Below are 16,963 nucleotides of genomic sequence, written 5' to 3'. Positions count from 1 at the left end.
GCTGCACCCAGGAGGCGTGTTGATGCAGCGAGAAACGTCCCCCAACTGCTTCCAGAGGAAAACAATAGGGCCGCTCTTCAGTGGTGCTGATAGGGCTGGCCAGAGAAAGAATCTCTGGATCCCTGACTGCCCCGAAAGGGGCATCTTCCAGAAGAGTTACCCTATCCGCCCTGTGGGTATGCTCACCATGTGTGTCGCAGAAAGGACCCTGGGACTGCTTGTGCCACATTTTCCCACTCTCTGATTCCTAGAGAAGTATCGCTGGGGATTGGAAAAATGGACACCTACGGCAGACAGGGTCTTACCGTCCTGCTCACACCTGGTTAGCGTGTCTTTCGCTTTGGGTCCGAAAAGGGAGGAAGGGTCAACTGGAGTGTCGAGGTAGGAAGCCTTGAAAGGGTCCGCAAAGTCACAGAGGTGCATTCAGGCATGACATCTCATGACAACGCCTGCACCCGCCGATCTGGCCACCCCTTCGGTTGCATAGGAGACCAACCTCATGGATGAGATAGAGATGGATTCTAGGGTTGCGAACTGTGAGGCCACCTTATCCCAGACCTCATCAGACACACTTCCTGCTAGTGTTCCAGAGAGCTCCATTATGAGATCTCTCTGGAGCCTAGTGAAATGTGCCAGATAATTTAACGACTGAATGGTAAAGGTCGAAGAGGCGAATGTCCACTTCCCTAGTCTATCCAACACCCGGGACTCCTTGTTCAGGGGAAGAGTCTGGCTCTGATCGACAAGCTCTTTCTTTGTAGCCGCCGCCACCACCACAGCGTTTACAGGCAATCCTTTAGCCCAATGAGGGCCATCTTTGGGGGACATAAATATTTATCCAGTCTCCAGGGGATAGGCTTGATGGAGTTGGGATTTTTCCAGGCACGCTGCATGATGAGCCGGTCAAGGTTGTCGGCAGGCAGGGTCACCCAGGTGGTAGAGGGCCGGGCACGGAAGGCCTGCAAGAACATGGACTTCTCGGGGAATAGGTTTGAGGACTTCCAATCTCCTCGATGTTTCAAAATTTCAAGGATGTCTCTCTTCAGGAGGAGATTTCAGGGACCCTTCTCCATCATAGTTCTTGTAATCCATGAGAGATTCTTCCAGGGAGTGTACGTGCTTCCTCTTGCACGTTCTCTTCCTCGGAACCTCCTCGGTGGGGACTTGGACTTGGGAGAGAGGGTGCCATGTTCAAGGGCATCTTACGGCTCCTGTACCCAGTGTCCTGAGGGAACAGACTGTGTCAACGGAGGCCTGGAGGAATGTACATATGGTGTTCTGATGCCTGAGGGGTCAGCTGAGTGCCTGCAGAGGCCAGTGCCCTTTCCATCACCTGAAAAGCAGGTCCACCTGAAGAGGGATGGGAGCCCAGAACAGAGAGGGACAACCTCATGACCAGGGATACATCCCACTCCGACAGACCCGCCGCCAGGAGAGGAACATTGAGGGGACTCAGTGTCACCGTGATCATCGGGGCCGTAGCACACAGTGCAGTAGAAAAAAATCGGTGCTGGGCTAGGACCCTCGATATCGACAGGCCAGTCACGATCCCGAGGATGGCTCGGCTCCGAAGGAGTTGACGTCCATAGGGAGATCATCGGTGCCACAGACAAGGATGCTGCTGGAACCATGACAGTTGGAACCAGAAAAGGCATCAGAGCCGTGGGCTTCAGACCCAGAGAGGTTGAAGGAGGAGTATAAGATGGAGGCTGTGGGGAGAACTCCTCTGCTCCAAATGGGATAGAGAGTTTACAAAGGGAAGTCAACCCCCTAGCTGTCAAGAGTTGATCCACAAGTCTGACCACGTCTAGCTCTGATAGGCTCATGGAGGATCTGGTGGATAACCCCGATGGGGAGTCTGGACGTTTCAAAAAGGGGCTATACGGCTGTCCTGAGAATGGATCCATCGAAGGGGAGTATCTGGTCTGTGGTATGGGCTCTGCCTTCAACATCAAAGTCGATGGACCTGTAGAAAATGCAGTAGGGAGGGGGGAAGTGACCAGAATTGGAGACTCTATTGTTTGGGTTGAAGGGGGAATCTGGACAGGTGTAGTCATGGTCGGTACCATAGTAATCAGAGCCATGGTAGTTGATACTGAAAAGGTCCTATCAGACTTCTGTTCAGTAACTGGCACTGAAGTAAGAGACTCAGGTTCTGGTGCCGATGTAGAAGGAGACAGTTTAGCAGTCATAATCAGAGTCGGTTCCACCGTTGGAACCAAGGAAGGGGTTTTGTGCCCTGGTGCCGAGGGAACTGAAGACAATTTTGGTAATTTAGGTCTAGGCTCTAAAGTCACAGAGTCTGGATCTTTAGGAGAAGAGTGAACCAAATGGCTCCTCTTCTTATGATCTTTTCTGGGAGTTGGAGAACCCTCTGACGCAGAAAGAGCCTCAGAGAAAGGAGATTTGAGTAGCCCTTTAAGAATGAGTTTATTGCATCTCTCATTGAGTGTACAAGTACTAAAACCTGCACAAATATTATAAGGTGGCTGAACAGTCAGATGAGGAACATTTAAGCAATAAATACAAGAGGAATGTGTGCCTGAATTAGGCATTTTACAGGCACACTGGTCACAAGTGGTCCCTTTCTTGTCTGCCATTAACGCACAAACAAATAAGGCTACTACACCTGCAAAACCCATATTATCAACAACAAAAAACCTACACATGTATATAACAATACAGCAATAAAAACACACACTTTTTTTTGAATATATAAAGAGAGAAAAGAAAAGGGCACCAACAATGGTATCCTGAGAATACCACAGAGGGTTCGGGTGGGAGCTACCAACGATGGTAGGAAGGAATACCAGGAAAAAACGGTAGAGGGGAGAAAGAACGAGGCACTTTACCAGAAAAAGGGTAGTGAGAGGTAATTAAGTACAAAAAACAAAGATTCAACAACAATACAAAGTTTTAACAAAAAGCAAAACACACTTAAGTGAGAGTCAAAGGCTTGACACGCCCTGATCAGTACGCAGCAAATGAGATGTGAGGTAATGGGGAGAGAGGCACTATGGGTAATCTTAGCATGAGAGTTTTTTGGCTGATGCAAGCTTGATACAGTGGCAGAGTCAGAACCAGGGATCACTTCCGAGCCCATCAGTAAGAAATGAATGAAGCTTAACAACATCAGATGGTTTATTTTGCGATAGACTACAATTAGGATACAGCATGTTTCTTAGTGGAGGTGGCTTTTACAAGTGATTTTCTTCATACAAAAAAAAGAAATAAGCAAAACACTTACTGGAAGAAAGAGTGCAGCCAAAGTTGTTTCTGTGCTGTCTGTATGCTGTATGGAAGGGAGCCACCAGCTACAAAATGATGAAAAAGAAATAGTAACCAAGAATTAAGACTTCAACAACTTTTTACTCACTCATCAGTGCTTTCTCATAAAATATTACTACAACAAAATAAGAATCCACAAATCAAAACCACACCAAAAATTGAGCCACGCAAATAAAAAAGTTGAATTAAACTCTCTCTATAGTCATCTCTGGTTCCTCGGCATTTTGCGTTCAAGGATAAATTACAGTAATATTCCAACTCCTTAAATACAACAATACCCCCTACTGATTGGTTATAAAACATTTCAAAAGCACACTTCTTCACCATCATAAACATGTTACAAAATCACCATACATATATTTATTTTAATTTAGCAGTTGATAGTGATAGAGTTTTGTTTTAGTCTATTTAGATCTGTAGTATAAAGGCTGAGTTTTCAGCCTATATATTTTGGATGAGATTGGTTCATTCCTCAATAGTAGAGTAGTTGGTATTACATCTTTTTGTAACTGGTTTTCTATGTAATTTTATTTATTTTAGTAGTTTGGTGGCTGAGTATTCTACATTATGCATTACGAGTGCAAGTGTTCTATTATGAGATATAGTGCCCTTGATATTATATCATCTGTTAGCCTATGAAAAGTATAGTTTGCTTTACCCTGATTTTTATGCAAGCAGACCTTTTCTAGTCATGTTGCATTACACTGCCATGGTAACAGACAGCTTTTACTAGTCGCTAGCGTATTCTCGCGAGATTTTGGTCTTTGAAGGGAATACAAGGACTATGAAGTAATGGTGTTTTCTAGTACACTTTATTTTGAGGTAAATTGAGACTAAATGTGTAATTCGCTATATTCTAATAGTCTGGTTGGTGCGATCTACTATGTGGTGGGACTGAGATGTTTTAACATAGCAGTAAAGGGTTAATGTATGTTATAATTATGCTGGTTCACTTAGCAAACTGAGTTCCGTGAAGCTTCTACACCAGTATAGCTTGAGGAAACGTCAACTATGTATTTGATAATACATTGCATATATGTAGTGAGTTTATATCATTCTGAGATATGAGCAGCTATATTTTTTAGAAGCTGGGATTTATTCATTGTGCAGAGGGTCTGAGAAGTTTATTACAGCAGTAAAGGGTCATTTTAAATTACAATGATGCTGAGCAATGAGTTTATTTAATAAACAGAGATCCGTAAAGTTTATATGACCAGTACAGCTTTATAAAATATGTGAATAATGTATTTGATAACCCAATGGATATAATTCAATAATTTTATAATATTTTGAGATGCGAGCACTTATTTCACATAATTATTAATACTGTGATAGACTTTTATAGTCTTAGTAAGCATTTTGTACTGCATATTGCATTGATCTGAATGCATTTATATATATGTGTGGGTTTGTTATCAGTAAGCGGAGCATTTTAGATTGCAGTATGATGGCTTTAACACACTCGGTTTCTTTTAATAAAACCAATTAGTTTTATTTGGTCTACGGATGTGATTGGATGCTAATTATTTTAAAAGGAGAGTTGTTTGTTTGAAGCAGTTATGTCTGATGAAGTGTAGTAGCACTACGAGAAAGTGCTTACACAGTCTAACTTTTATTTGGTTTCCAATAAGTTTTTGTTTTTATGCCGTGCTGGTCCTCTGCCTGTCTGAATTAGTTGATACATTTACTTGGAGTGGGAATTGGACTTTATCTGGTGCAGTGGTTTTGTTTTTGCTGATTTTTAAAAACATGTTCTAAATTCAGTTTTCTTACAAATAGTCTCTATTCAATTAAGACTTATATTAGGCAAATATTACTTGCAGGAATAAACAAATTAATTTTGATCAAATTACTTTCAAAAGAATTTCCAAAACAAGGTTACTTGTTTGGGGTACCTTAAAACACACAAAAATCATATCAGTCTGCCTTTTCACCCCATAGTTAATAAGGGTTGCTAAAATGAATTTATATCCACTTATTCATATACGTTTATTTTCTTCCAAATACCTTTATTGAATTATCACTTGTGATATGGGCAAATCTACATTCATATATAAGCAATCTCAGTATAATTAATATAATAATTTTACTTCACATATATTCTATACATCATACAACTTAAGCAACATTACATAAATTATTCAGTTCCTGCCTTTTTTTAAACAAGACACATCTTTATTAAACCATCACTTACTACATAGGCAATCATACATTTATACAAATGAAAACAAGCCACACTGAAACAATCCTAGTTGCAAGCATTTTACACTACATACCATACTGACACACTCCAGTTGCAAACATTATAGATCACTTAACGTCTACCAAATCTTTCTCAATCAACATTTATATAGCTTTCTTAAGTCATGCCGCCTTTCAAACCTCATGCCGTCCTTGTATGTATTGCTCCCACAACTTCCATTTTTTCCTACATAGTTTTCTTCTACCCTTTTCTAAATTGGTTTAGATTTGATTTCCATTTTCTACTAATTGCTTTTAGGCAGCCACCATTATTCGGTATAGCAAGGCCTTACCATGTCTAGGCAATTCCGATTCTGTATTATAGCTTTATTATAGCTCAGAAAAATCATCTCCCTTGTCACACCAATCTGCCCAACCAGTATCTCTGGCAATGCATCCCACAGGGAATCCTTAAAGTCTGGCAAATCACCGCACTCTCAAAAAATATGTTCCCAATTACCTCTTTCTTTCCTGTCACACCTCCAACATTTGCGGTCTGCCTGAGGAAAAATTCTCTGGAGTCTACTTGGGATATAGAAATATCTATGCAAACATTTCCAGGTAAAAATCCTAAATCCTCTAGATTCTGTTGCATATTTGGGAGACATACATATATCCTCCCATTGTTTCTTTATGAATTGCTTATCTAATCTCTCTTCCCAATCCTTTCTAACCTTCTCTGATTGATTCTTATAGTTATCATGCAATATTTTATATGCTCTACTAATTATTCCTTTTTTAATGGCAGCTTCTGCTCTAGATTCTACTAAAACTCTACCAGTGCTGGTCTTTCGCTTAGGACCCCCCCCCCCCATTTACTTCCCTTTGCCTATACTCCAATATCAATCCCTGATAGGGAAGACAATCTCTAACCTGCAGTCCAAATAAATTATTGGCATCTTCCCATTCTATCATGTTTCCTCTCTGGTTATTTGCTTCCAATACCATGGTTCCATTGCCAGTTTTCTCCCATCTATTTCAGCCCTCTCTTGCCTACTGTCTACATCCCTAATTGCAGTCATCCCTACTGGCAGAACTTCCTTTTGCCAATCCCGTGGGTTAGCTCTTAGAATACTTTCTGCTACTTCATGGATACAATGTTCTGTATAATTATTGTTATTCTCCTTTTATTTGTTTTATTTTTATTTATTAAACATTTGTTAACCGGGAAAGTCCAACTTGGAATGAAGTCAATTTTCAGCAGCGGCCCGGGAAGAAATGCTCCAGATGCATGTCTTTGTAACGTGGGAGGAAACTGGAGTACCCGGAGGAAACCCACACGAATGCAGGGAGGACATGCACACTCCGCATAGAAGGCACCCCAGCCGAGAATCGAACCGGAGAACCTCTTGGAGTGAGGCGACAATACTACCACTGCGTTATCCACCACTGCACCTTCTTAAAGGCCTGCATTCAAAATCCCAGTCTCTCCTTGTTTCTTGAGCTTACCCGTTTCGTCATCATACCTTTCCACTTTGAAATAGAGTTTTCGGCTTGTGCTATGTGTAAGAGTCTTTAACTGTGTAGCTCTAAAGTACCCCTTCAAATTGGGTAAACCCAATCCGACCTGGTCTACAAAACCACACTGATCCAAACGTATCAATTTTGGCATTACTTTTTGCCATTCTTTTAACCATTACAGACATGAACACTTTATAATCATGGTTTAGTACTGAAATGGGTGTGTATGAAGCTGGATCTGATGGATCTTTACCCTCTTTAGATATTACAGCTTCTACTGCTTTCTTTCAGGACATTGGTGCCTCTCCTCCTCTTAAAATACTGTTAAACAAAACCATGCAGATCTTTATCATTTTTTCCTCCTAGTTTCCAAACTTCCACAGGAACACCATCTTTTCCTGGGGAATTTCCTGTAGATTGGGTATACATCAATATTTTTATCTCATCTCTTCCTATCCTAACCATTAGCAACTGAACCTCATTCTACCTCTAACCTGGCATACTTAATTTTTCCATTACATTTTCATTTGTATCTTTTCTTGATTTTCATATTTCTCTGCTTTATATAGACTTTCATAGAATTTCTGAAATATTTCTAATACCACTACAGGATCTCTCGTTACCTTCCTTGTTTCAGGCTCCCTACGTTTGGAGACCGCCCTTTCTACTTTCTGTTGCTTGAGTCGTTGTGCTAAAACGTTTTGTGCTCTAGTGTTGTTATCAAAAAGAAGTTGCTTAATATCAACCTTTCTAAATTCATGCATATTATCAAGGTAATCCCTTATTTTCGGTCTAGCATTCTGCAGTTGGCCATCGTCTTGTTCTGTAGAGTCTCCCTTATTCTGCAATACTTTAACAACTGTCAGTCCCTCTAAATATTTTACTTTTTAAACCATAGCTCCCTTTCGTTTATTTCCACCCTATTTTTAAACTCCATCTTAATTTTATCCTAGCTATATTTTCAGAAGAATTTCTATCCTTTGCAACAGCTCCTGAATAATCTCCACTACTCATTCCTTAAATTCCTCTCTTTTCAGCAGATAGATGGGAAAGCCCCAATGTCTCATTTTTATTTCATTACCCTGTTCTTTTATTTTAGCTATTATTGGCACATAATCAGAAATAGTTATTGGGCGACTATCCATACTTTCAATTAAACTCACATGTTCCTGTGAAGTGTAAATTCTGTCTAGCCTAGCACAGTTTTTATATCTTGGGGAATAACATAAATTCACTCCCCACTCCTATTACTGAATTCACATCTTCCATGCCAAATATTTTCATAAATTTCTGCAAAAATGTACCCTCCTTTGTTATATTCTCCCTTCTGGGCCCTCCAGACGCATCTTCACGGCTGCAAATAAAATTCCACTCCCCACCTATATTTAATATTCCTTGCTAAAAACGGATAATTTCTCCCAGAATTTTTTTAAGCTTCATTATACCAGTATTAGGTAGAATGTAAATACATGCCAGCATAATCCTCCTCCCTTACCAATAGCCCCTTAACACTACAAATCTGCCATTATTATCTCTATCTTCTTCTAGTAGTATTGGAGCTCCTCTTGCAATTAATATAAGTACTCCTCTTTCCCTTTGCCCCGGGTATTCTGCTGAATACCCATCCTGAAAACCTTTATCAAAGTCACATGTTCAGTTCTTTCTAAGTATGTCTCCTGTAACATATCTGCACTCTATATTTTTAATATAGTTTACTGCTCTTTTTTGTATTTATCTGGGAGGCAATTTACATTTAAAGACATTACAGAAAGCATCACTGTACTAAAAAGTTATTATTCTCACCTTTTGCGTAGAACACATTTTTTGTTAAATGTTTAGTTCTAGCTTTTGTGTTACATGCATACACCGTTTGCCAGGTTGAACTTCATACAGTTTTTTCGTGTCTAATCCATTTAAGCCTATGTCACATCTTATAAACGTTTTTGTTTTATTGAAAATCTTCAAATAAAACACACCCCAATACCTCCTAAAACCTATTAACTTAATACTAACACACAAAACTATGTACATCTTCAAATGCTGAAGTTTTACCCTCCTAATAGGAACAAAAGTCCTAAACTGACAGCCACACTCACAAATCTAGTTAACTTAAAAGAAAGGTTATCCATGCTTAGACACACGGTATAGCCTGTGCTTCTACTAATTGCAGATTTTTTTTTTATCTTTATAGTTCTCCCAGCTGGGAAAACTACTGAATACTTTCAGAGAACATTAACTACCTTGGGAAATCCGCAGAATGCTTTCACAAAACATTATCTATCTTGAGAAAAAACCTGAATGTTTTCATAGAATGTCATCTCCTAGCCAATTTCTCTCCTTTTTTTCTCAGCCAATCACTTTCCACAAGACTGCAGCCAGTTTCTCTTTATCAGACTGTCTCCACAGAGACATGAAGACCAGATGCAGAATTGTTACTCTCTTCTTCATTTCCAACATGCTCTTGATTATTCTAGTCAACTGTCATGCTCCATTCCTTCTCTCCAGCATTTTTTGTTGAACAATTTAAAAGGTTTCACAGGCATAGTCCCCTCTGTGGTCTTTATTACCAGATGAATAAGAAGCAGAATCTCTGTTTCACAGCTTACTTTTTGTTGGACAAACGTTTACATATCCTCCTTAGCATGTACTTTATCAAAAAATTATTTTGTCCCTCCAGCAAAGAATAACTTAAAGACAGCTGGGTACAGCAGTTTGAATCTCACACCAGCTTCTCAACATTCCCTGAATAGTGGAATACATTTGCTCCTCTTCTGTCTAGTGTACAAGGAGTAATCATTCTCCACAAACACTCTGCTGTCCCCACATTTAGTACTTTGTCCGTCTACCACAATTTTGTCAGACTCAGCTCCTTCTGCTCATAGGATTGCATCTTTACTAGTAATGGTCTAGACTGCTTTCATATAACTGGGTTTGCAGCATACACACAATGAGCCCTTTCAAGTAACTCCTGCTGTGGAATATCAGTCCATTTGTTTATTTGTGCTTTCATAAACTTAATGCATTCTGTTCCTTCCAGCTTCTCTGGCACAGCTGAAAATCTCAGGTTTTTTCTATGTGCTCCGTCCTCTAATTCTATTATTTTTTTAAACATCTCTCCCTGAGCAGTCTCATATTCAGCCAGTCTTTTCTTCCTTCTAACCTCTGATTTTTTCAGGTTTATCATCTCATCTGAATATCTGTTTAAAGCTTCTTCCATTTTTTTCCAGCCTTTTGTTTGTGTTGATATATTCCATCAGTGTTTTCTTTTTATTTTAGCCATGTCTGTGTACAGTTGTCTAAAATTTTCCTGTAGGTGATTGAAGTCATGTCTGAAGGTTGCATTGCTTTTTGCTGATCAGCTGCAGAACTTTCCCCAGTCAGTGTTTCTTCCTCACTTTTTGTAAAAGATTTTTTCCAGGTCTTCTCTATTTCTTTATTCCTGGAATCCAGGCAGTACACTTACTAGCCAGTTGCTGAAATGTATCCATAAACACAAATCTACTGGCCTTCTCTGCTAAGCTTCTGTTTTTACATTGGGAGAGCTAGAAAGATGTTGTTACTCAATGTTCAGCCATCTTGGAAGTCTGAAAAAGTAGCCAATTACTCACATAATATGTTGAACCCACTTATAAAAAATAATAAATCTTATATTAAAGATTTATGGTATTTGTTAAATAAACAAAGATTATCACTTTCAGGATAAAGTCTGTATAATTACTGTTGATGCAAACCTATTGTATACACCATAAAATATTGGTGTTGAAGTTGTTAGAAGTATCATGTCAAATATAAGTGAATGTGATTTGCTTATCTCTCATTTTATCATCTAATAATTTTTTTTAATAAAAAATTACATCAACAGATTAAAGGTTTCAGAACAGGGCCACAGCAACCTCAGTCTTTGATAACATAGTTCTAGCGTGAAAGGAACAGGAAATTCTACACAAGACTCCCTTATTTAATAAGGTTTCTTTTTATAAACAATATATGGATATTTGATTTTCATCTGAAATTCTAACACTATAAGCTTGTAATAACCAAACACACTACATTCTTAAAAACTGTAAAAAGCAATAAAGGGCAGACAATTTTTGGGATAGTAAAATCATAATGAATGTAAAGCTTAAGAAGTTTGAAAATAAACTATTTAGGAAGACTACTTTTGTTAATAATTATTGATACTTCAGCAGTTTATAACATTTAAAATGAAAGCTTAAACCCGTGCATTACAGCATGTAAAATGTCCACCAAAACAGATTATTTTCTATCAGAAATAAATTTGTTTACTTTGCCTATTTACTTAAGAAATTATCCTAAAGACCTTTTAGGTAATATTGCCAAATAAGTTTTTGATAGAGAGGAATGTTTATTTTATATTGCATAAGGGAATAATTACAAATAAGAACAATAAAAGTAATTTATATGTCAAAATGACTGAAAGTTTATGTTAACATTATATCTTCAGTATGATTTACTTAAATAGTTAACAAAAGAGATGTAGATGCACAGTAGTGTTTGGTAGAGAATGTTTAGATTAGACTTTGTAGAAGTAAAATTAGTTTATATAGGTCCTATCTATGGGAAGTTTTTGAGTTGTTGTAACCTGATGACATTACACGTTAACTTTTTTGACCCTTTCAGTTTTTTACGTTATACAAGACCTATATATGTCCTGGTCCGGGGATAGAGTGGGGGTAGGCACTGGTATAGGACGGGATGTCAAGAATGCTTCCAAATTACATATGTCTTTAAACTCACTTTGATTTTATATTATGTTTTTCCCTTTAAACCTCTATTATACAAAATAACTCATTAGATGTGGGAAATAGACTCATGGAACATAAAAGGGCTCCAGAACTTAAAGAAAAGAAAATTATTTTTACATTTATTATTGCAGGCTAGGGCGTCGTTTATACTTCTTCAAGAAACGCATTTAACTAATGATCAATGGGCTGACATTAAGAAAAGGAAATGCATTAGAGAAATTGTAGCCTCAGAAGGTAAAACTAATAGTGCTAGGGTAGCTATACTAAAATCAATATCAAGAGAAGATTTTAGACTCTAAATCAGATAAAGAAGGAAGATGATGTTATGTTATTCTTTCTTCTACTCGACTTGATAAACCTATTTTACTTTTAAATGTTTATGCACCTTGCAATAATCAACAACTTTTCATAGCATCACTTTATCCGATTTTGTCACAATATGATAAATATTATATAATTATTGGAGGGGACTGCAACTCTTATCAAAATCCGAAGTTGGATAGATCTTGTCCACAAAGAGCATTTAATAAACAAGCAGTAATTGATATAAAGGAAGATTTCCAATTATATGACCCCTTTAAGTATTTAAATAACCCTGGTAATACAAATTATATTTATTATTCAACATGTCATAAAATGTGGTCCAGACTGGATTTTTTTTTGATTTCAGCAACAATGATTAATTTTGAACCTTTAGTCTCTATACATGCACGTTATCAGACCACTCAAAAATCGCATTAAGTTTTGCTAAAGAATCTAGAGATACCATGCGGCAAAGAGGTTATAATTGGTCTCAACACAAATCTGTTAAATAAAGAGGAAATAATACATGAAATTACAGATTACCTCAAAGACCTATTGGCTAGATTAGAGAAATAACAACATACACCTGATATCGAATGGGCGACAGTTAAAGCACAAGTAAATAGGATCGTTTTGCAAAAAGCTTCATATTATAAAAAAATACAGATTAGACATATTCAGGAATTGGAAGCTAAAATTAAGACACTTGACCAAGAATTGATTCAAAATTATAATACTCAAACAGAAATGGAATTACTTAAATGTCAAAAAGACCTCTTCTTAATTCAAAATAATAGATTGACATTTCAGGAACATAGAATGTTAGCGAGGTATGCCAACCATGTTCAAACACCATCAAGGGCATTAGCTAGAATTATTAATCAATCGAGAACAGCAGTACAAATTTCAGAAATACAATTTACTCTAAAACGGAAGATATTATTAATATTTTCGAACAGATATATACGAATATATATGGTGACCAAAAAGATCTACCCTCATATAGGACCAATGAAGATTTCTTACAAACAATTAATTTTCCGAAAATAAATGACAATAAGCAGAAGGATTTGGTTAAACCGATATCTGATGAAGAAGTAATATATATAATTAAACATATGAAATCACATAAAGCACCGGGTCCTGATGGTTTGACGGTGGAATTTTATAAAATTTTTGATGATATTTTTGGTAAAATACTCGAGTGTATTTAACTATACAATTAAGAATAAAATAAATGATCCTCATTTTAATGCCTCAAAAACTATTCTTATACCTAAAGTTAATTCTGACCCCCAAAACCCTGACAATTATAGACCAATATCATTAATAAATGTAGATATGAAAATTTTGACCTCTATTCTAGCCAGTAGATTAAAAAAATAATGAATAAAATAATATCTAAGGAACAAGACGGTTTTATGGCAACTAGACAAACTAGTGACAATACACTTACACTTCATACACTGATAGCTTATGCTAAACAGAAAAATCTTAATATTTATGTGCTTATTATTGATGCACAGAAGGCTTTTGACAGGGTTGACATAAGTTTTTTGTTTGATACTCTACCATATTTTAATATATCCCAAGAATTTGTTTGAGTGTTAAAAATCTTATATAGCAATCCTTATACAACTTTATACATTAATAAAATGTTCTCTAAAAGAATACAGATTAAAAATGGAACACGTCAGGGTTGTCCGTTGTCCCCGTTATTATTTAATATATATCTGGAACCCTTATTCTTATATATTAAACAGAAGGTATACCATAATGCCCCAATAATTTATGGAACAAAAATATCAATGGCGGCGTTTGTGGATGATCTCAATATATATTGTACAACTCCAATTTCAGACACTAAAAAATTACTGAAAGCAGTGGATGACTTTGCAGAAATATCTAATTATAAAATTAATCTTAAAGAAACAAATATTTTCCCCTTAAGAACTCCCAAACCTTTCTCGCTTTTGCACTGGTGGGACAGGTAATGTTCAAATATAATATTAAATACTTGGGTATTGTTTTCTCTACAGATGATAAAGATTTTTATACTATTAACATTAAAACAGTTTGGGATCAAATAATATCTGACTTTGGGAGATGGAATAATTTAAGATTACCAGTATTGGCGAAGGTCTCAATTATTAAAATGAATATATTACCAAGATTATTATATACTTTTAGATCGATCTGCTCAAGTAGCAATTTCGAAGAAATTTTTTAAACAAATTCATAAAGAATCGGCTAAATTTATTTGGGAGCCAAGGAAAACAAGGATATCGTATGATAAATTAATGACACCAAAAAATAGAAGGGGATTGGATTTACCAAATTTTGAAATTTACTATTTAATAATAAACTCAGACTCCTAAGAATTGCTAATTATGATGTATGTAGCACTAAGTGGGCACCAACATGGGTAATCTTGAATTATAAACATATATTAAATTTGAGTATTAATCCTAAAGCATTACCCTTTCTAGGAAAAGATAAGCTGGAATTATATGGGATAATGGACCACATTAAAGTATATATAACATCTATAAAAAATGTATTTCGATCATTAGATCTTGCTCAACATAAGATGGTTTTTCAACCCTTTCATAGGAACCCTAATTTGAGATTAAATAATCAATTAATAGATCTTAAAAATTTCCCATTAATAGTTAATTTAACTTTAATTGACATTTACATACATCTCAAATTTTCAGCTAATCAAATAAGACAAGAATTAAACTTGCCTAAAAATTATCTAGTTATATTGAGACAAATTAGGGAACTCTCTATAAGCTACTTTAAGAATTTTAAACCCAGAGATGAGGATTTAACCAAATGCTCAAATTTGTGGCAAACTCTTCAACAAGATGTTAAATTTATAACCATATCAAATAAATTAATAAAAGAGTTTAAATTTCAGGATAAGGTTCTTTTATCGAAATATTGGAAAGAGAAAATTCCACTGACAGAAGAAAGTCAAATAATAAAAGCAATAGATTTGACAACAAAATCTCTCTTCAAAAGTTGATGTATACTCAGCTTATGATATGGAATAATGCGTATTATACACGCCTTAGCTTGCATAAATTCAATTCTAAAAACTCCCCCAAATTGTCCATTCTATAAAGACCAACCTGCTGATCTTCTTCATATGTTCTGGAGCTGCAAATGCATTTATAAACTTTGGAACTCTTTAAAAATACAACTTCAAAAGATGGGTTATCAAGTACACCACTTTCATGGAAATTTATGATTTTGCATATCCCTCCAAAAGAACTTTCTAGATCACAAAGTATCATAATTATTAATTTCTTATTAATGAAACTATATACAGCTACTAATTGGTTAAACCCATCCCAAACTTCATGGAATAACTTTAAAATTCTAGCTATGAGACATATATTAGCCCACAAATTACTTCTACATCAACACAAAAATATCAATAACCTGAAAATATGGGAACAAGTGTTTAATATCATATTAGCGTAATATTTTAAACCTAAATCTATTATGAGTTATTTATACTCTGTAAGAGAACTTTGTAACAACAAATTGTGCAATACTTGAACTAATCTCAATTTTTTATATCTTTTTGTATAAACTTGTGTTGCAGGTGGAAGCATTCATGTAAATATTGTATATATGTTATGGTGTTATTGTTAGATACATTAGTTGGTTTTTATTTTCAATCTTGTATTTGTTTGGAATTTGTATTGAAAATGATAAAACAATAAAGATTTATTATTGAAAAAAAAAGTAATTTATATGAATAGCATAGTTATGCCTAAGACTACAGATTATTTACATATAAAAAATACTGTTCATAACAACTGGAAAATATAAAAATTAAAATGAATTTAAGCAAGTCATTAGGAGATAAGCCAATACTTAATAATAAAAACTGTAGCAAATTAAAAATATCTTTTCAGAAATGGCAACATGTTGGCAACCCCACATCTCAAAAAAAACAAAAAAAAACCCAACAAATAGTACATACCCTTGTGGGAATTTTAAGTAATGTACGTTAATTAATGATGGGCCAGTCATATATTTAAGACATACAAATAAAACATTTTCTGTCTGCAGACACCATACTTCCTGGAATTTTACTACAATATGCATAGTAAAATGTTCTGTCTATGATGATTTTAATGTAAGCAAGACAATTAAGACCCTGTTGCATCACATTTATGAACACACGTAAGTAAAAGAATACCACAAATGCTTTGGCTAAGCACAATGTTTATTTTTTTATTGCAGACCATGTGGTCATTAGTTTCAGAGACAGAGACTGGAATAACTTACTTGAAGTGAAAGAATTAATGTTGTAGCTCATGCTAGCAGCTGATAAGAAACCTAGTCTAAATCAGACAATCAACATTAAATGTTTAATATATTTAAAAAGTTAAATGTGTTTATATGTTTTTAAATTGGTTAAATGTACTCATGTGACTGTTCTATGGTGTTATATAAAATGTGTGGTTTTAAATATGGTAATTGTGATGAAGTTCTTAGTGAATGGGAATGAAAGTGCTTAACCAACTTAAGCTTTTTAATAAATGTTTTCCTATGAGCTTCTGATGCTTTTGAAATTTGTTTTGAAGATAATTGTCTGTTAACTGTTTGTTTTTGTTTTTTTTACTTATACCCAAAATAAGTACATATGTATCTCCAATACTGAGTATGTCCATAGATAAAATCAATGCTAGTTTTTCACACATACACACACACAGTAAACATCACATTTGACAAGCCTGATCTGTACACACACTGTCCCTAACAGACCAAATCTATACCAGGATGTGCATGCATGCACACAGACAAACATACTGCATGCTTCTATCCATCCATCCATCTAGTGTCACTGAGTCACATCCAGCTCATCCCAATGAATACCAACC

At 35.8% G+C, this 16,963-nt stretch overlaps 1 protein-coding gene across 3 annotated transcripts in view; it reads right to left on the bottom strand.

Moving 5' to 3' along the window:
- Positions 1-16,963, bottom strand: part of TDP1 (tyrosyl-DNA phosphodiesterase 1) — a 2,057,997-nt gene that overhangs the window by 1,321,204 nt on the left and 719,830 nt on the right. For all 3 annotated transcript variants that reach the window (XM_044074699.1, XM_044074698.1, XM_044074697.1), the window contains one exon: positions 3,248-3,314. In XM_044074699.1, the coding sequence (XP_043930634.1) occupies positions 3,248-3,314 (67 nt within the window). The remainder of the gene's footprint in view (positions 1-3,247; positions 3,315-16,963) is intronic.

The sequence above is a fragment of the Protopterus annectens genome, chromosome 6.part0, assembly GCF_019279795.1.
Source record: "Protopterus annectens isolate FY-2018-M chromosome 6.part0, PAN1.0, whole genome shotgun sequence".
NCBI classification, from domain to species: Eukaryota; Metazoa; Chordata; order Ceratodontiformes; family Protopteridae; genus Protopterus; species Protopterus annectens.
Note: the sequence above shows the minus strand (reverse complement) of the source record. Positions and strands in the feature narration are given on the sequence as shown.